At 45.6% G+C, this 18,346-nt stretch overlaps 14 protein-coding genes across 16 annotated transcripts; 7 read left to right on the top strand and 7 right to left on the bottom strand.

The window, feature by feature from the left end:
• Positions 1–264: 264 nt before the first annotated feature.
• On the top strand, positions 265–623 carry RB195_024169 (uncharacterized protein; the record flags this gene model as incomplete). Its single annotated transcript, XM_064211848.1, has 2 exons — positions 265–349; positions 487–623. The coding sequence occupies 2 exons, from the start codon at positions 265–267 to the stop codon at positions 621–623; spliced, it is 222 nt and encodes a 73-aa protein (XP_064067729.1).
• Positions 624–1,632: 1,009 nt separating this feature from the next.
• RB195_024167 (uncharacterized protein) lies at positions 1,633–3,585 on the bottom strand (the record flags this gene model as incomplete). The annotated part of the gene is made up of 3 exons (XM_064211846.1): positions 1,633–1,810; positions 2,880–3,086; positions 3,194–3,585. The coding sequence occupies 3 exons, from the start codon at positions 3,583–3,585 to the stop codon at positions 1,633–1,635; spliced, it is 777 nt and encodes a 258-aa protein (XP_064067727.1).
• Positions 1,673–3,220, top strand: RB195_024168 (uncharacterized protein; the record flags this gene model as incomplete). The annotated part of the gene is made up of 2 exons (XM_064211847.1): positions 1,673–1,967; positions 2,922–3,220. The coding sequence occupies 2 exons, from the start codon at positions 1,673–1,675 to the stop codon at positions 3,218–3,220; spliced, it is 594 nt and encodes a 197-aa protein (XP_064067728.1).
• Positions 3,586–4,179: 594 nt separating the features above from the next.
• Positions 4,180–4,437, bottom strand: RB195_024166 (uncharacterized protein; the record flags this gene model as incomplete). Its single annotated transcript, XM_064211845.1, has 1 exon — positions 4,180–4,437. One exon carries the CDS (start codon positions 4,435–4,437, stop codon positions 4,180–4,182), a length of 258 nt encoding a protein of 85 aa, XP_064067726.1.
• On the bottom strand, positions 4,180–5,334 carry RB195_024165 (uncharacterized protein; the record flags this gene model as incomplete). 2 transcript variants are annotated; one of them, XM_064211844.1, is made up of 3 exons in its annotated part: positions 4,180–4,520; positions 4,567–5,059; positions 5,260–5,334. In XM_064211844.1, the coding sequence occupies 3 exons, from the start codon at positions 5,332–5,334 to the stop codon at positions 4,180–4,182; spliced, it is 909 nt and encodes a 302-aa protein (XP_064067724.1). The 2 variants fall into 2 exon arrangements, with proteins under 2 accessions (XP_064067724.1, XP_064067725.1); XM_064211843.1 differs by having other exon boundaries at positions 4,517–5,059.
• A 30-nt stretch (positions 5,335–5,364) lies between these two features.
• Positions 5,365–7,016, top strand: RB195_024164 (uncharacterized protein; the record flags this gene model as incomplete). The annotated part of the gene is made up of 3 exons (XM_064211842.1): positions 5,365–5,469; positions 5,545–5,893; positions 5,953–7,016. 3 exons carry the CDS (start codon positions 5,365–5,367, stop codon positions 7,014–7,016), a joined length of 1,518 nt encoding a protein of 505 aa, XP_064067722.1.
• Positions 6,027–7,016, top strand: RB195_024163 (uncharacterized protein; the record flags this gene model as incomplete). Its single annotated transcript, XM_064211841.1, has 1 exon — positions 6,027–7,016. One exon carries the CDS (start codon positions 6,027–6,029, stop codon positions 7,014–7,016), a length of 990 nt encoding a protein of 329 aa, XP_064067723.1.
• Positions 7,017–7,124: 108 nt separating this feature from the next.
• RB195_024162 (uncharacterized protein) lies at positions 7,125–7,628 on the top strand (the record flags this gene model as incomplete). Its single annotated transcript, XM_064211840.1, has 1 exon — positions 7,125–7,628. One exon carries the CDS (start codon positions 7,125–7,127, stop codon positions 7,626–7,628), a length of 504 nt encoding a protein of 167 aa, XP_064067721.1.
• A 60-nt stretch (positions 7,629–7,688) lies between these two features.
• RB195_024161 (uncharacterized protein) lies at positions 7,689–8,135 on the top strand (the record flags this gene model as incomplete). Of its 2 annotated transcripts, none has more annotated exons than XM_064211838.1 (1): positions 7,689–8,135. In XM_064211838.1, the coding sequence occupies one exon, from the start codon at positions 7,689–7,691 to the stop codon at positions 8,133–8,135; it is 447 nt and encodes a 148-aa protein (XP_064067719.1). The 2 variants fall into 2 exon arrangements, with proteins under 2 accessions (XP_064067719.1, XP_064067720.1); XM_064211839.1 differs by having other exon boundaries at positions 7,692–8,135.
• A 417-nt stretch (positions 8,136–8,552) lies between these two features.
• Positions 8,553–9,125, bottom strand: RB195_024160 (uncharacterized protein; the record flags this gene model as incomplete). The annotated part of the gene is made up of 4 exons (XM_064211837.1): positions 8,553–8,646; positions 8,743–8,825; positions 8,882–8,945; positions 8,995–9,125. The coding sequence occupies 4 exons, from the start codon at positions 9,123–9,125 to the stop codon at positions 8,553–8,555; spliced, it is 372 nt and encodes a 123-aa protein (XP_064067718.1).
• A 150-nt stretch (positions 9,126–9,275) lies between these two features.
• On the bottom strand, positions 9,276–9,509 carry RB195_024159 (uncharacterized protein; the record flags this gene model as incomplete). Its single annotated transcript, XM_064211836.1, has 1 exon — positions 9,276–9,509. The coding sequence occupies one exon, from the start codon at positions 9,507–9,509 to the stop codon at positions 9,276–9,278; it is 234 nt and encodes a 77-aa protein (XP_064067717.1).
• A 240-nt stretch (positions 9,510–9,749) lies between these two features.
• RB195_024158 (uncharacterized protein) lies at positions 9,750–10,292 on the bottom strand (the record flags this gene model as incomplete). The annotated part of the gene is made up of 2 exons (XM_064211835.1): positions 9,750–10,064; positions 10,155–10,292. 2 exons carry the CDS (start codon positions 10,290–10,292, stop codon positions 9,750–9,752), a joined length of 453 nt encoding a protein of 150 aa, XP_064067716.1.
• An 18-nt stretch (positions 10,293–10,310) lies between these two features.
• Positions 10,311–11,126, bottom strand: RB195_024157 (uncharacterized protein; the record flags this gene model as incomplete). Its single annotated transcript, XM_064211834.1, has 1 exon — positions 10,311–11,126. One exon carries the CDS (start codon positions 11,124–11,126, stop codon positions 10,311–10,313), a length of 816 nt encoding a protein of 271 aa, XP_064067715.1.
• A 4,270-nt stretch (positions 11,127–15,396) lies between these two features.
• Positions 15,397–16,258, top strand: RB195_024156 (uncharacterized protein; the record flags this gene model as incomplete). Its single annotated transcript, XM_064211833.1, has 3 exons — positions 15,397–15,732; positions 15,940–16,042; positions 16,116–16,258. 3 exons carry the CDS (start codon positions 15,397–15,399, stop codon positions 16,256–16,258), a joined length of 582 nt encoding a protein of 193 aa, XP_064067714.1.
• Between the last annotated feature and the right edge of the window lie 2,088 nt (positions 16,259–18,346).

Here is an 18,346-nt window from a genome sequence, read left to right as displayed (position 1 = left end):
TTCTCTCTAAAAATAAGTATATGTCATTTCGCTGAAGTGTAAACAATCTACTTTTTTGTATACTATCTCAGCCTTTGTGCCAACAAAAGACAATTTGCGGAAAGGACAGCTTTTTCCTTTAATTTGGAGAAAATGCAGCTGACGGTCATCGATTGCTGCATGAAGAACAAAGAGAACATGCTCCATCAATAAAAACATGTGAGTAGTGATTCCGGGGTTTTGAAAGTGCGATTTAAACACCAGCAACAAAAAATGCGTAGCAAAATGCATTCATGCCAAGCTCAAGAGGAGTTTGCTGAGACCTTGGAAGTGACACAACAAGCGATTTTAAGCCGTCTTAAGGCCATGGGTATGGTGCAAAAACAAGGAGGTTGAGTTCCGTATGAACTCAAGCTAAGAGGCGTCTAACGCCGTTTTTTTACGTGCAAACAACTGCTTCGAAGGCAAAATCGGAAAGATTTTTTTTTGCATCGAATCTTGATTTAGGGCGAAAAATGGATCCATACCGACAACCCAGAGCGCAAAAAATCGTGGCGTCAGCCCATCCATGCAACAACTTCCACGGCAAAATCGAATGTTCATGGCAAGAAGCAAATGTTGTGGATCTGGTGGGATCAGAGTGATCCAAATATGAGCTACTCCAACCTAACGAAAGCGTCACTGGGGAACGTTTTTAACCACAATTGATGCAACTGAGCTGCGGATCAAAGCTCAAACGCCCCAATACACCAAAAAATCGCATGTCAAAGTGATTCTTCGGCACGCTCGACCACGTTGCAAAAATCGTCGGAGAAACTTTGGAGGCACTTCAATGGGATGTCCTGTCTTCCCGCTGTATTCACCTGACATTGCTCCTTTCGACTACCATTTGTTTCGGTTGTAACCATTAACTCGATAGAGCTGTACTTCACTTCTTACGAAGAAACCAAAAATCGGGTTGATTCTTCTTTTTTCAACGCGGAATCCATATGCTGCCTGAAATATGAAGAAAATTCATAGTTAACAATGGACAATACTTTGAATAAAATACATTGTACCAGTTTTCGTGAATAAAACTTCAAACTCAAAAAAAAAAAAAAACTCAGAGCTTATTTGTACCCTCAGTAGCTGGGTGGGACCATTCAGCCGTGCCCTCCTTGGCTTGTACTAAACTTTACGGCACGAAAAATCGGCCATAGAGCAGAAAGATAGTTCTTAACATGTTGACGACAATGTCGCCAAGTGCAGCGCGACGATATATTATTTTAATCAAAATGTGCGCGATTGTTTTGTTCTCTGTTCAAATAATCAGTTCAAACGTGGAAGTATCTTATGTTGGTATCGACCATCTATGCATTGAATTACAGGGTTTATTTTTGATTTTGTACGATTATCAATGGACAGTGGGAGATCTGCAAACAGAAACCAAAGAACCTTCTCAGTTCATCTGTGTCGGTGTGAGTCCGATTATGATGTTTTTCTTGTCCGTAAATGCTGGTTTGATCAGCTACCATGGCAAGGAGTTCTTCAGATAAAAACAGCTCGTAAAATTGGAGTGAAGTCTCAAGTTGACTGCCTCTGGATTAGCTCCAACGGGGTCGCTTAAGGTTCAGTTTTTGTTTTTCTTCTGTCATGTTTTTGAGCAACGTCCTCTCAAGTGCTCTCTGCTTCTTCGTCGTTGTCGTCGTCTGAGATGTCAGAATCGGATTCTTCAGTGTCAGAAACAACAACAGGAGTCATGTCATCCACACCATCAGGAGCTTTAGCATCGCTGTCGAGCCGCAAATCGTCAAGGCTTTTGTTGAGGTCGTCGATATCGCCATCCGTTAGGCTGCCCGCAGAGCGAGCAGAGTTCAGAGTTCAGAGCGAGCAGCCTAACGCTCATGGTGACAAGATTAATCAGAAAGATAATGTTACTCCCGGAGATCCTACTTTTATAGCCCAGACTCCAAATATTCAACTGTTCGAGAAAATTCGAACATTGCTAGGTATGTACTCAGATATGTTTTCCCGTCCCTTGGATTTTCAGATGTTTTTTTAATCATAATCACTCAATTATTTAAAAACCACTGCTTCAACTTGATCAAACTTTCCAAACAGGCCCACCAGAAATGAATATTGAGTCATATAATATAATACTATCTATAAAAAAAAAGAATCAAAATGGCTTCCATAGCATCAGCAAGCATGCATGCACCAACCTTTATTCACATTCCGATTTCTATTCGCTAGTTGATGGCCCCAAAGAGGGCCACTAGGTTAGCCTTTACGAAGGCTGTTCGCGTTTTCATGTTTCGTAACCTTACTAGGATTTCCATAGGTGAAACAAAGTCACTCATTCCACAGCAATCCACGATCAGCCAGCTATTCCTCGCACTCCTGCTTGGAGTTCGATGCAAGCTCCGCCCACGTAGTAGTCAGAGTGAAATCGCGAAGATTTAGCAAGTTAGCAGCAGCCACTACGCGAATGAAATTATTTAGAAAGGATTAACGACTAACAACGAAATGTGTTACGATCTTTGTGCGCTCTTTTTTGAGAACTACAGTCTTCCTGCGCCATGGACGTTGTTTGTTACACGTCGAAGTACAAGCCAAAGAGGGCGAAACTGTGTGGCCCACCCAACTCCCTTAACACCAAGAAGTATCTTAGCTTCTCATGAAATTAGGGTATAAGACTACAAATTTTCCAAGAAATACTCATCCATACATCGATAATATTGGGTTGGATAGAAAGTCTTGTCACCCATTATTCGAAATTTCCAGAACTTTCCATTTTTGGGCGGAAACCATGTTGCACTATGTTGTAGTTGTAAAACATTCTCCAAGCTTCTCCACAATAGGTATATATAGCCGTGGGCCTTCCTTAAATTTAATCACGATGTCAATTACGCAAGAGCAACTTCGAGCTACCATCTTCTATGAATGAAGTGGCGGCATTGGAGCAACGGCAGCAGCCGGCAACCTCAACAGCAGATTGGGCGAGGGCACCACTACCATCAACACTGTCAAGCACTGGTTCGCTCGCTTCACAAGCGAAGACACCGACTTCGAAGACAAGCCCCGGCCGGAACGCCTCCACATTGTCGAAGACTCCGCCATTCTCGACGCTGTCAAAGAGGATCCGGAGATCAACACCCGTAGTCTGCCGCGAGATTCGGGTGTAGACATTCAACAGTCGTCAGTCGCCTCCAGGCTCTCGGCTACAGAAACGTACTGGCTCGATGGATCCTTCACACCTTGACGGATGGCACCCGGTTCACCCGGATATCCATCTGTCAATCTCTCGTTCGCTCGCATCGAAAGGAGTTTCTCGAAGATCTTATTACTGAAGATGAGAGTTGCGTCCTCTATGACTCTAACGTCCACCGTGCCGCGCGTGGAGAAGACCCGCCGACGCAAGCCAAATCGGACCTCCACACCAAGAAGTATCTCCTTTGTTGCTTCTGGGATTCGAGGGGAATGGTGTTTCATGAGCTGCTCTCGCAAGGCCGCGCCGTCACCGGTTCCATATACGCTAGTCAGCTCCAGAAGCTTGCATAGACCGTTCGAGAAAAACGGCCGAGAGGAGCTTCGGCGCACCTCCTCCACGATAACGCTAGGCTCCATGTAGCTAAGGAGACCCACGAAAAACTGGAGTAGTTAGGCTGGGACACGATGCCCCATCCCTCTATTCTCCCGACTTTGGCCCCTCAGACTACCACTTATTCTGGACCCTCAAGGCTTTCCTAACTAAGAAAATCTTCATCAAGTTTGCAGAAGTCGAACGGGCGGTAAGCCACTTCTTCGACTTCCTAGTTCTGGAAGAAAGGCATCGCTGACCTGTCCATTAGCTAGGACACTGTTGTAGTTAATAATGGTGATTATATTACTGATTAGTTTCTATTGTAAGCTGAGTAGAAAAAAATGAAACAGAAAAAATGACAAATAGTGATAAGACTGTCCAACTTAATATATATAACTCATAGAACTTGATATATGATAATTTCTAATATTAGGGTGTTCGGAAAGTATCTGCCGAAATACGGCAAAATTTCAAAACAACACAACTTTTTAGCAACATTTTATAATTCGACGAAATAATCTCCATCAACATCGACAGTACTCTGCCAACGTCTCACAAGATCACGGATTCCTTTGGCGTAGAACTCCGGCGACTTGGTGGCGAAGAAAGCCCGAAGGTCATTTTCGAGGTGGTCACGATCATAGCGCTGCGTAGCGCTTCTCTTCCAGGTGATGCTGAAACGATCGGAAGAGGTGGTAGTCGCTCGGGACCAGTTCTGGGCTGCATGGTGTGTGCGGCAGAACTTCCCATCCGAGCTCCAGAATCTTCTGGGAAGTCTTCTTCGCGATGTGAGGGCGCGCGTTATCGTGCACGTTGTCGAGCTTCGGGTGTTCCTTGCGGATCTTGTCGGCTAGTGTTTGCAGTTGAGCGCAGTAGACCTCAGCAGTAACTGTCATGTTGTCCGGCAGCAGTTCGAAACGGTAGATTCCGTGAACTCTCCACCAGACGCTCAGCATGACCTTCTTCTCATGGATTTCACCTTTCACGAAATGGATCCGGCACTTCATCGCCAGCGCACCACTCACGTTTGTGGGTGTGGTTGACGTAGAGGAGCCATTTTTCATCTCCAGTGACAATGGTGTCCAGCCAGTCGAATCTGAGGCTTCTGGAGAGCAGTTGAGTGCAGATGTCCAGGCGTCTTCGGCGGTTGCCGTCGCTCAACACATGTGGGAGCCACAGACCGAACTTCTTCACCATTCCGAGAGATCGTAGTCCATTGCTCACGGTGGACAGCGAACAGCCAAGACTGACAGCAAAATACCGCACACTTTCACAAGGATGCTGCTCCGACAGATCCTTCAGTTCGTCGAACGACATTGCAGTCGGCCGACCAGAGCGAGGCTCATCCTCGAGTTTCTTGTTTCCGGCTTTGAAGCGCTGGAACCAGGCGCGTACAGACCGCTCAGAAGGGGCTTCAGTGACGAATGCTTGACTTAAGTTTCGATGGGCTTCAGCAGCGGGGTGGCCAGATTCGAACTCGTAAAGGAGTACGTGTCGAATATGGGTGGAATGTTCGGCCTTTATAGGATGAAATAGGCAACGAAGAGGGAGCCAGATATGTTATGTGTATACAAACGTCCCTATATAATAAATTTAATAGTAGTAGTAATGGGGCCGCGTATACGAGTCTGATTGCTACCTGCACGTGGCGGCCCTGCTTTAACTAAACGCAATCAGGCGTTCGAGTGTACGCATTGGGAACGTACGAGCTACATAACCTGCACTGTCATATGGCGAAAGCTTCCCATACATTGCAAAAAGGTGCTGTCGTCCAGCACATCGTCAAAGCCCATAACCTGAAAGGTCACCTGCCTGAAGGGAGCATGGAATCTTTGGCAACAACCATTCGTTTCGTCACGCTGAACTGCCGAACACTATCGAGTGAACTCCAACAAGCCGCTCTATTCAGACTTCTGCGATATCTCTGTGTGCCATTTGTTGCACTGCAGGAAACACGCATGAGAGATCGGCCCACCATCAGCATCGAAAATTACACCATATAGTACGGCGATGCTGATGAGAACAAAGTCGGTGGCTGCGCGATAGCTGTGAGGAACGATTGCAAGAACCTGGTGGAGGAATTTGGCTCAACGTCGTCTAGATGCGCCTTTGCACGACTGCGGGATCGCAGAAGACGTAAACTCTGGATCGTAAGTGCTCACGCACCTACGGAAACCGCTGAGGACAACAATAAGGACTCCTTCTATGATGAACTCAATGCGTTGATGTCTAAAATACCAAGCCAGCAGGTAGTCATTGTCGGAATCGACGAAAATGCGAAGATGGGACTCGAACAGCAATCCGATATGCTAGGAAAATGGTATTATCCAGCGGAGAGTACGTCGGACAACGGTGACCGTCTGGTCGACTTGTGCGAACAGACGGGCCTCATCATCGCTTCCACGTTTAAGAGGAATCATCGACGCCATCAGCTCACGTGGCAGGGGTCAACCCTTTAACGCCTGAGGAGCAGCGCAGGTGGAAGATGAGGACTCTTAAGCTTCAGCTTGACTACGTTCTGGTGAGGAACATTCCTCAGTCAGATATCCGAAAGTCTAGAGCTGTTTGGAACGTCGCGTTCGACCCTGACCACCGTCCAGTTCTCCTCAGCTTCAAGATACGGCTTCACAAGAGAAACCGAGGAGTTCCTCTTCAACCGAAAATCGACATGGCGGAAACAAAATCCACGTACAATTCTGTATGTGTCGCGCGCAGCACTGATGACTTCAGCCAGGAAAAGCGTCTTAGAAGGAAGCTGCGTCGTCAACTGCAACAAGACCGTGATAACGAGTGGACGTCAAGAGCGATGGAGTATGAGAAAGCGTGGGAGGACAGGAACCCGCGGAAAGCCTGTGCTTTACTGAAACAGTATAGCGGCAAAATGAAAAGATGTTCTCCTGTCCTCAACAATGCCAATGGAGTACCTGTCGGTGAAGCAATCCTTCCAATTTGGAGAGAACACTTCAAGACCTTGCTGAACCGACTAGCACCGTCAACTCCTGAACTCGAACACGTTCATAGACCGACGTATGCGGTTAACGAAGAGCCACCGACCGTGTCGGAGGTCCTGGTCTGTATTCAGAAAATGAAGAATGGAAAATCTGGTGGAGACGACGGGATTAGCGCAGAAATGCTAAAATATCTTCCTCCGTCTGGGATTCGTGAGATGACAAAGATCATCCGTCCAATATGGATAGACGAAAGGACACCTGATTCGTGGAGGCACGCTATCATAATTTCCCTCCACAAGAAGTTATCCGTCACGGACCCCAGGAATTATCGAGGAATCTCTTTGCTGCGTGTTATGTACAAGGTATTGGAGCGCATTATCCTGGACCGACTCATTAAAAATCGCGAAGAAACAACGCGCGACGAGCAAGCTGGCTTTCGTCCTGGCCCATCTACGATTGAACAGGTGTTCATCGTCAAGAGAGTGATCGAAATCTGGCAGCGATATTCGAAGATAATGCAATAAGCGTTTCTGGACTTTGAAGCCGCTTTCGACTCTCCTCGCCGAGGCCGTCTTTTCAACGCGCTCAGCGCCGACGGAGTACCAGGAAAGTTCGTTCGCTTGCTTGATGACATGAATCAACGAACAACTGCTGCAGTTCGAACACCAGCCGGATGTAAAACACCGTTTGAAGTGGTAACTGGCGTAAGACAAGGCGCAGTGGCAGGACCCTTCGTATTCAATTTTGCCATCGACGACATTATGCGAAGAACAGTTGACCAGTGTCCTGCCGACATTGTCTTAGCACCATCAGGGTGCCCCTTGACTGATCTCGAGTACGCCGACGATGTTGTTATATTCGCGGAAAGCAGTACGAAACTTCAAAATTTTGTCAATTTTGTATCGAAGCTGGCTGCAGCCTATGGACTACGTCTAAGCCCTGATAAATGCAAGCAGATGTGGATCTCTTCGAGACCTCGAACGGGAATCAGGGTGGACGGACAACCGATAGAACTCGTCGATGAGTTCTGCTACCTGGGCTGTACGCTGAAAAACAACGGCAGCTATGAGAGAGATGTTCAGCACAGATGCGCTAAGGACACTTCTGCATTTAACTCCTTAACGAAATGTCTGTGATCGACCCCCATCACCAACGAAGTCAAGCTGCGAGTCTACCTATCCGCAATTCGCCCCATCATGATGTACGGATCGGAGACTTGGGCAGCACCATCAACGGTTATGGAGAGGCTTGACTGCACGGAACGAAAGCTGCTTAGACGGCTACTTGGCTACTTTTGGCCTAGGGTATGTCACAATGAAGACCTTTACACAGAAATTGATGTGGTATACCGGCGGATGACACGTGGAAGACATCAACATCTTGCACCGCCATCGAAAGTGGCTAAAGTAAATCGTCTTCGCTTCTTTGGTCATATATTAAGGAGACCGGCAGATCGCCTTGTTCAACGAGTTCTGAGGAGTTCGTCGGGTTCGAGCTGGAAGAAGCCACCTGGCCGAAAACGGAAGTTCAGGACTGAGGTGGTGAAAGAGGACCTGAGGACACTCGGCGTGGATAGGCAGTTCAGGCGAGACGTAACGTTTCGCAGAATATGGAATAGCGACAAATGGATTGATTCTGTGTAAGCTCTCGCAGAAGGTTGGGCAGAGCTGTGTTCAAGGACGGCACACCTCGGCGAAGATGCGGGTAATCGCGTCAGACGATGACATTGGCCACCGATTAAGTAAGTAAGTCAAGTAGTAGTAATAGTAGTAATATTAAACGGGAACTTCCAGAACATCTCAAAAAATCTGCGCTACTGCGAAATTTTCGGCAGATACTTTCCCAACACAATAATACTTAACTGGCTAATATATTGTCGTCTGACGTGATTGCGCACATTCACGCAAGGGTGTGACGTTTCTGAGCCCTAACGTTCTCTATTTTCAGTCAACATTTTGCACAGAATCGATCGACTCGTTGCTATTTCCTGTTCTGCGAAACCTAACGTCTCGTGCAAATTGTTTATCAACGCCAAGTATCCTCACGCTCCTTTCACCACCTCAGTCCAGAACTCCCGTTTCCATCCAGGTGTCCTCTTTCAACTTGAATCCGTTGAACATAAGATATCGTTGAACAAGGTGATTTCCTGGTCTCCTTAATGTATGACCAAGGAAACGGACGATTTTCTGTACCCACTTTCGATTGTTGTGCAAGATGTTGATACCTTCCACATGTCATCCTCTTTCACACCACATCGACTTCTGCATAAAGATCTTCATTGTGCTATATCCTAGCCTACAAGTAGCGAAGAAGTGTCCAAGTTGCTTCCTTTCCTGCAACAAAGCTTTTCATCACCGAAGATGGTGCTGCTCAAATGTCCGATACGTACATCGTGATGGTGCGAATTGCGGATGAACAAACTCGCAGCAGGCTTCGTGGGCGACGAAAGTTGACTAAAAACGCTTGGTCAAGGACTTGAATGCAAACCAGTCCTCAGGCTACCTCTGCTGTATACCACACTTGTAGCTGCCGTTGTTCTTCAGCATAAATGCCAGATAACAGAACTCATCGACGAGTTCGATCGGTTGCCCGTTCACCCTGACTCCCGTTGGAGGTCTCGAAGACACCCACATCTGCCTACACTTATCAGGTAGTTCATATGCTAGCTAGAAGGCAGCTCCGGTACAAGGTTGACAGCATGGTGAAGTTTCGCGCTGCTTGTCGCGATAGCGTTTTCTGTGATAACATCATCGACATACTAGAGATCAAGGGGCTCATGGCGCTTAGACGATGTCGGCAGGACACTGATCAGCTGCTCTTCGCATGGTGTCATCGGTGGGGAAATTGAGCAAGAACAGCCGATGCAAAATAATCAGCTCCAAATCTTTGCACATAACATTCAACAGTGGATTTCTTCGGCAGTTTATAGGATCCACAACGAATACTTTCTTCACCTTGATAACCTTGACTCCCGCTGATCTTCGAACTGGTCGAGCGAGCGGCAGTAATTCTTCCATTTGTTCCGATCGGGTGCCAGAGTCGTTCAGTGGTTCCGCTTTTCGCGTGGAACACGGAGAGCATCATAATTTTCTTTGAAAGACTTCGTGAAGAAATCTGACCATCGGGTCGGTGGTCTTCCTGTAGTGTGCCTACTATCGCGGGGAACCCAGTCGCTCACGTCTCTGGTCCAACGGTTCTCGTTAAAGCGCATCACGTGCCCTGCGCACCTTATTTTACTTTCTTTGGCAAACGGCTCTCTAATCTTCGATTGCTGACGTAGGAGAGAATTTCGAATCCCATCTCTCATTTGCGTGGAACGGGATACTCCTAGCATCACTCCCAACTGTGCGTTCAACGACGTTTTCTTCCTGCTTGCGAAATGCCCAGGTTTCCGAAGCATAAGTCAAAGCAGGAAGTACGGTGGGGTTGAAGAGGTGAGCAGGGGGCCGAGTGTTCCTGGTCTTCACTACATCGTCGGTGCTCTTATACGTTCCCCAAGCCGCTCGTCTCCTGCCCAGCTCGGGGGTCAGGTCGTTCATCATGTTCAATTCCCGACTCAGATAAACGTAGCTCTTGCATTAGGATATGTTCGTTCCGTAGAGCGTGAATGGGGCATCCGAGACCCATCCGTTGCGCATGAACATCGTTTTTTGCAGACTCACCTGAAAACCGATGCATCCACATGTTACGTCGAATTCGATCAGCATTCGTTCCGCTTGGTTGATGCTAGGTGTTATCAGTGCGATGTCATCAGCAAAGCGCAAATAGTGTAGCTGCCGACCGTCGACCTTCACTCCCATGTCGTCCAATTCCAACTTTCACGTTGCGTTCTGGAGGGTGGCTGTGAATATTTTGGGTGAGACTGTATCACCCTGTCGGACCCTCCTCTTCACGTCAATGATGATATTCTTATGGAATGGCGAAATTCCGGTCGTGAAGTTACTGTACAACTCTCGAAGTACCTTTATGTACTGAGTAGGGACGCCTTGGTTGTCCAAGGCTTCCACGACCGCTTCCGTCTCAACTGAGTCGAAGGCTTTCTTTAAGTCGGTGAAGGTGAGACAGAGCGGCATCTTGTACTCTCGTGATACCTCGATGAGTTTCGAAACAGTGTGAATGTGGCCTATCGTGCTGAATCCTTTTCGAAACCCTGCATGCTCGCATGGCTGTCCTTCATAAAAGACTTTTTCAATCCTATTACGCATCATTCTTGTAAAGAGTTTGTAGATGACGGACAGTAAGCAGATTGGGCGATAGTTGCCGATGTCATGTGGATCTCCCTTTTTATACAGCAACACTGTCTTGCTGGTCTTCCACTGTTTAGGAACCTTGCATTCCGACAGGTAACGTGTAAAGAGCCTCGCCAGGGTGTTGATGATTACTGGCGGAAGGTTCTTCAGTTGTTCTGGTCTTATTCTGTCGAGACCGGGTGCCATACGATTTCTTACCGTCATAATAACATATCGTATTTCGGACGGGAGAACCTCTGGAATGACATGTCCGTCTTCCCTCAGACGGTGAGGAAGCAAGTGGACATGGCTGTCAAAGAGATCAGAGTGGAAGTCGTAGATGATTCTCTCCATTCTCTTACTCGATGCAGTGGTTGTTCCCTTCGGGTTCCGGAGAGCAGTCATCCTCGTCTTGCGACTGGCGAAGTCTCGACAGGCATAGCGGATGCTTTTCCCCGCCTCTGCAGCTTCAACCACAACTTCTGCTCTTTCTTTAAGGTCTTTCAGTATTCTTCCTTTATCGCCTCTCTGCAAAGCCTTGCGAGCTCGAAAAATCCCAGATAGAGGAAGCGATTTCAGTATTTCTGCGGTAATTCCATCACCTCCAGCAGACTTCCTTTCTTTCTTTCATCATTTGGATACAGACCAGAACCTCCGACTCGGTCGGTGGTCTCTTGCTGACAGCATGTCTCAGTCTATGAACGTGCTGAGGAGCTGAGTTCAGCAAATATTATTAAGTGATTTATTACTAAGTGAAAAAAGACATCCACAGCTTGATATAGGCATAAAATTGATGCAAAGTAGGCTCTACCTGTTGCTACGTAACGGCGCTCACAGTAGTAGGTTTCATGCAATACAATTTTGCTGTGTTGTGGGGACAGATTTTGTCTATACTTCAGCAAGGTTTGGTTTTTTCTAGCTCTTCAATTTTTTTTTGAAACCCAGCTGAAAAAAATGATGAATTTCTCCCCTAATTTCTGCATTCTTCCCAAGTCACTTTAGAAAGAACTAGGACACCTAAAGATAAAAAAAAACTGCAGACAAGAGTTATCCTTGATGCTCCAGCAAAATATGGCAAAATATTTTTCAACCGCGTCACCGTAATCTCGCAACGAAGAAAAGTGCTAAGATTCGGATTTTTGGCTGCGCGTCAAAATGTGCATGAGCTCGAACAAAGCCCAATAACTCAGCTCATACTTAATGAAAACTAATTCGGTTCAAAATATGTTGCAGAGGAAGACTTTTCCTATTATAATTCAGTTTTATTTATTAATTTTTTTGTATCATTCTCTCAAAAGTTAGTCAAGAAAAAGCTGGGAAATGTGCTAAAATTCTCAAATTTTCCTCAACTAACCTTCAGAAAAAAAGCTAGAGGATCTCCAAAAAAGATAATTGTTTTCGCGCGCAAACCTTCCTATAAAACATTCTCATTTGTCTAGGTTTCCGCGCGACTCCTGACAGCATTATAATCGCTAAAGAAGCCTGACTGCTGCTCTTGTGCTATGTCTCGCTGACGCCCCACCCATTTCGCCACGTCCGGTGCTCTTACGACGCATTTTTTTCGCCGCTCCCGCAGCTCTTATTATGCGCTTTTAAAATCAAACGGAAAGGAAAGTGCGCGTGGTACTCGATGTTGTTTGAAACTCTAGATAAAGTATACTTGTAAGTTAATATTAATGAAAGAGGTTGCAATTGAAAGCTGAGAATGAATTCGTTGAATGACATCATGGCAAACATAATCATGCACCGCGAGTTTATATAGAACGGTTAGGACGTGAAATGTGTGAAATGAGTGGAAATACATGCATGCTATTCTTTTCCCTGCAGTATCTTTTTGAGATAGTCTTTATTTGTATGAAATTTCTCAAATAAGGTCAATGTAGGTCATGCATATCACTCTTATCGCTCATTAAAACTTTTACTCTTAGATACTCTATGCTATGCCGCTGATTATACATCTTTTAATTGTTTAGAAGGATCTACTTTTTCTCCTTAATTTCCGATAATATGCGCTCGGTTTACCATATTCGTAGATCAGAACTTCCTGCGTTAATTCGCTTTTCACTCCTGTCCCCACCAAATTCGTATTTTCCACCGCTCTGTCGCAGCGCGAACGTCGCGCTCGGCGTTGGTTAGAGAGAAATAGGGGGCGGGGTGTAAAGCGTTCGTGGAGGATGCCTTCCTGGTGGGGCGGCAGCCGTAATTACGCGGAGGAGCGCAGCGCTGAGGGCAGGTCAGCGGCGGCCAGCCGGTTTTCGCAGCTACCCCTACCCCGCACCCCAAGCCCCATCCTGGGTACTCGGCCAGCGTTCATAATTGTGGCGGATTCCAATGCAGCTGTCTCCTATCACTACCAGATTATTCGTTCATGCATTCGCCTCAAAATGACGTAACCTATCAATTCTCAGCAGTCTAAATTAGAAACCAGTCATAGAAATGTGCGTAGGAATTGCGATTCACAACATAAAGAAAACCAATGGTACTCTTATTATCCATATTACTTCGGTAGATGAACATTCAACGACAGTAACTCTGCAATAGCCATATTCTCTCTGAATGGATAAAAACTTCGCCACAGCGAAAGATGACGCGCTTGGGATGCTCTATTACTATCAACGTTCCGTGATACGTCCTGACGACTGGAATATTCTTTGCAATGTAGCAATCAAATAAATTCTTCATTTCTCCGTACTCGTGACATGCATTAGGGAAGATCCAAAACTCAAGTATTTAGTGTACATTCAACTCCGACTAACGGGATATCAAGAACAATCTCAGAATTCAATCATGCAGTAGAGAACGACAAATTTCGCGTCAAAAGCTACGTTTGATCTACAGAGATTATTTAACTACCACCCTACAATATCACCAAGGTCACTTTTTTCAAAACCTTGACCTGAAAACATTCGAGAAAGGTTTGGCAAATAACATCGACATTCCAGACCTCTCACCAATGTTGGAGATAATAAAGAAAAGCGTTGGGACACAGCACTAACTGCAGTAGTGTCACATTTTTAGTTGGTGTGACCTACCTGTGCGGCCCCACACTTATAATACTACGTTGAAATACACTGTGGATTATAATCCAAACCGCTCTTGACATGGGCGAACACGGGCAGAACCAACCTTCATGCTTTCAAATGAGCTTGACAAACACATGTATATATGTATGCATGTATATGTATTTTCAATTCGTCCCTGCAATTGGTCCTTATTCACTCCTGGTGGTGGAAAGCCATTTAAGGATAGCAAAGTTGGTGAGCCCTTGCGCTTGAGGTCCCCCCACCCGTTCGCCCAGGGTCCCGTACGGACTCCTCCGTTCGAGGTTAAGTTGGTCACCCAAACCCTGGTATCCGGTTATCTACCGTAGCATTCTGGGTCTGGGAAAAGGATCTCGCGTGAGGATTTTTCACCCTCTGTAGCAGGAGAATGACCTGCCAACCCACCACTCCTCATGCTTTAAAGGGCCAGCCTTGTTGTGTAAAATTCAAGCGAAATTCTAGTGAACTCTGTTCCATCTTGTTCTTTTTCCTGTTTTATGGCACACCTGTAGGTGTTTGAATAAATAAATAAATAAATAAATAAATAAATAATAAATAAATAATAAATTAATAAATTAATAAATTAATAAATAAATATGGCTAGTGTACATAAAAATGACATCTCATGTCACATTTGGAACCTTCTCTAAACACAGGCCAGTTAGTTGCTGTCTGTGTGGAGATATTCCTCCAGGCATAAAAACTGAGGGTGACTCCACCATAGTCATCACTTTTATGATGAACGCTATGATGGTTTCGACAATCCCAGTAGAAACGTATCTGACATATACGCTCCTATTGCCAAAGCTCTGAGAGCCGTAGATCGTATGGTCAGAAACACAATTGGAACTACCAGGTTAGTTACATTCTATTGAGAATGCATGCGTCGAACTGCTAGAACGCTTCACACCTAAATCCTCCTATAATTTCTTCTCAACTGCACACAATCTGGATAGCCACACAACTAACATTTGTAATCGTTACCCTAACTCTGTGTCGAAAGCACTACAGGCTGCTGAATTGCAACTATGCGAGCGCTGCCTACAACTGCAGCATGCTGGAGGTCACTGCGGAATAAAATGCGCGAAGTGTGGTCTAATCCACAATTCGCTACTTTGCAATGGGAGAGCCTGAAAACCCGCCTTTCAAGAAAAGACAACTGCAAAGTATCATTTACTTAATTCACCCTCATCTAAGATATTCAATCTACTCTTCAACTATTCAAATCCCTCATTCTTCCCTCGCCTCAATATTCCGCCGCGGCAACAAGTAAAAAAATCACCAATCGACATAACCAACGCAAGGATCCATTACCGATGAAACTATGCAGCGCCACCACTGTCGGAATATGTAGTAAGGTACACGACTGCGAGACCTCTAGCAACTCGAACAACTCACTGGAAAATAGTGAATGTGCGCGAGTATGCTGCAAGAAGAGTCCCCCAGTCGTGAACAGAAAGCTGGACTTCACTAGGCGTAATGTTCGCGTGACTACATCGCCAGATGGGAATGGCCCATAACACAATGTAGTTGAAAGAACGGAGTAAGACAGTGTGTTTCAATCAGCGAGCAAAAGCGCACTGTGGTGGTGTTCTGCATTACAACATTTGGATGACTACACACAGGGAAGAATCATGGTGAAACCGGAACGACGAAGTGTGACGAGTGTAGCTCAAGAGTTTGGTATTGTTCACAGCATTGTTTCACGTGGGTCTAGAGCGTTCCGAACCACAGCCATTGCTTCCCGAAGAAGAGGCGGTGGTCGACCACGGTTAACTACGGCGGAAGATGACCGCTACATTGTGCAACGGGCAAGAAGGGACCCATGTCCGTTAGTGCTTTTCGATGTCGCGCATTGTCACAGAAAAATTAAGAGGCCCAAATACACCCCTAAAAAGACGCAAATGGGAAAGGAGTACAGTGTCAAAGTAACGTTGACTGGTGATTGTACCATGTTCAAAGACTCTGAGGTGAGTACACTCCTGCAGTATTATGCCTCTCTCCACCATAACTGGAACACCAAAACGGTCATGTTCGACAATATTCCCGAGTGTATTATGTGTTTCCTCCTCTCGACATATGAAAGTACGTCTAGAACCACTACTCAGACTGAGTCTACTCTCATCCGAGAACAGCACCCAACTTCACTCCTCGTGCTCCAGACCCTATGCTCTTAGCACCATCGCAAACGGTGCCGCCGATTTGCTGAAATCAACGGAGCACAACGTACTGGTTCTTGGGCAAAGAGTCCACCTCCATGCAGCCGTGCCACTGTAGAGAGTGAGTTGCGTGCCTTGCAGTCCTGCCAGCTCTTGCCTTTACAAAATGTAGTGGATGTCTGCTGCTGCTGCAGTTAACCGTGGTCGACCACCTCGTCTCCTTCGGAAAGCGGTGGCTGTGGTTCGGAACGCTCTAGACACCGTGAAACAATGCTGTGAACGATACCAAACTCCTGGGCTACAGACGTCACACTCCGTCCTTCCAGTTTCACGATGATTCTTCTCCGTGTGAAGTCAACCATAAGTTGTAGTGAAGAACACCACGACAGTGCGTAACTGTTCGCTGATGAGCTCAGTCTTTTCCCGTTACTTCAACTGTTTCGTGCTACGAGGCCACCTCCACTGGCGTTATATTCACGCTGACCTCACGCCATGTGAGGTCAGCGTGAATATAACGCCAGTGGAGGTGTTCTGTGCACGAGTGAGAGACCTTTGACAATATACTCCCGCATTTTACTTTACCTATATCGTCCATAAGTTTTACACACCAGTGTATTCTGCCCTACTTTATGTTGTTGTTCCTTTATTGTTGCTTTCTCCGTTGTCCTTCGTTTTTCTTGACTGGGTGGGAGTGTTCGGCAGTGTTCGGTTCCACAGTGTCCAAATATCGCTGCAATAACACCGAAATAAACGGGCAGCGCACCAGCTGACCTCAGTGAACTCAATCAAGATAAGTTCCTCGAAGTTCACTCAGTTGACTGCTGCTTACTCAATGCGTGCCTATACCTCCCTCCTTTCTTATTTGGATCAAGAGTCCCATTAATGAGAATTTGCCACCGAACTTTATTTACATATCACTATATCCACACACTGCCGTTACTGACGAGGTAAACTATGAACGTTCCAAACTGTGGAGACGCAGAAAGCACCCCTTAAAGGCATCACCCCACGAATCTGAGGTGGTGCAGATTTCAGGTGGAGTATTCGTATACGGGATGGGAGACTACGGAGAGGGAGGTGATTCCGTCCATTTCTTGCTAATTGCCATAAAAAACGGCCCGGAAGATGCGGCGCCGCACAAGACTGGCACGCTGCAATCGAACCTCTTGTACAAAATGGTGCGCCAAAACGAATGAAGCCGTATCTTCCGGGCCGTTTTTTACGGCAATTAGGAAGAAATGGACGGAACCACCCCCCTCTCCGTAGTCTCCCATCCTGTATACGAATACTCCACCTGAAATCTGCACCATCTCAGATTCGTGGGGTGATGCCTTTAACCCTTCTTTAGATATGTACGATTCCTTACCCTACCAGATAGCTCTGTAGTGTGTATAAACGATATTAGGAACTAGGCATAGGATTCCAAACGGAATTCTGTCATATCACGATAACAATTTTGGTCGTCACCTCAACAAGTATTACATTACACTAACTCTACAATGCCAAGATTCAAACAAGGTTGATCTTGGGAGATAGTCCATTTCTCGTTGCATATGGTTGGCATCTGATCCTTGAGAGCAACCCAACCCACCAACTACAGCTCATCATTCTCAACAACCCAACAAACAGCCTTCAATTCGGCGCTATCTTGCGAACCACGACAATCGACCTAGAGAACTAAGCCTGTCAACCATATGGCAAAATCATGTCATTATTTTGAGAACGAAATCATTTCCAAAACCTTTTTCACTGAAAATTTCGTTTTATTACGTGATGATACCCCTCATCACAATTAAAGAATAATTTCAATACTGAACAGATTCACCATCACTAATCATCACAATTCGGTCGACCTGAGCAGCCAATTGTTTTTTTTTTTTTTATCAATACTTTAAAAGTATATTTCTCTCATAAATCGTCCGTTAATGCTTCCACCCGGAAGAATATCTCCAATTCACCAGAACATATTCGAAACATGTGATGACTCAGAACACAATATGCGACGATAACATCATCTTCAACTAAAGCAAAACTCTTTCAGCATCCCGCAACCATTCCTGTATCCCAAGAATTGCCAACCAAGAACTGTGAGTTCCGCGAAATAGGAGCCAAGCAACACATACTGAATAATATCCATACTCGAAAATGTCAACACCTACATACAGCATTGGTAATTCTTTAGCGTTATGCTAATGTTTTGGATGAGTGGAAAGGTGGACCACTAAGACGGTCTCAATGAAAGCAGCTTATGCATTTGCGAAGAAACTTCCAAAACAAACGGTTTCACAAGTAACTGTTATTTCCTTATACAAGCTCAGCTATGTGTATATATATGTATATATACATATATATGTATATGTATATATATGTATATATACATATATATACATATACATATATATATATATATATATGTATATATATA

This window comes from Necator americanus, chromosome X (genome assembly GCF_031761385.1).
Source record: "Necator americanus strain Aroian chromosome X, whole genome shotgun sequence".
NCBI lineage: Eukaryota > Metazoa > Nematoda > Chromadorea > Rhabditida > Ancylostomatidae > Necator > Necator americanus.
This window is presented reverse-complemented; position numbering and strand designations above follow the sequence as displayed.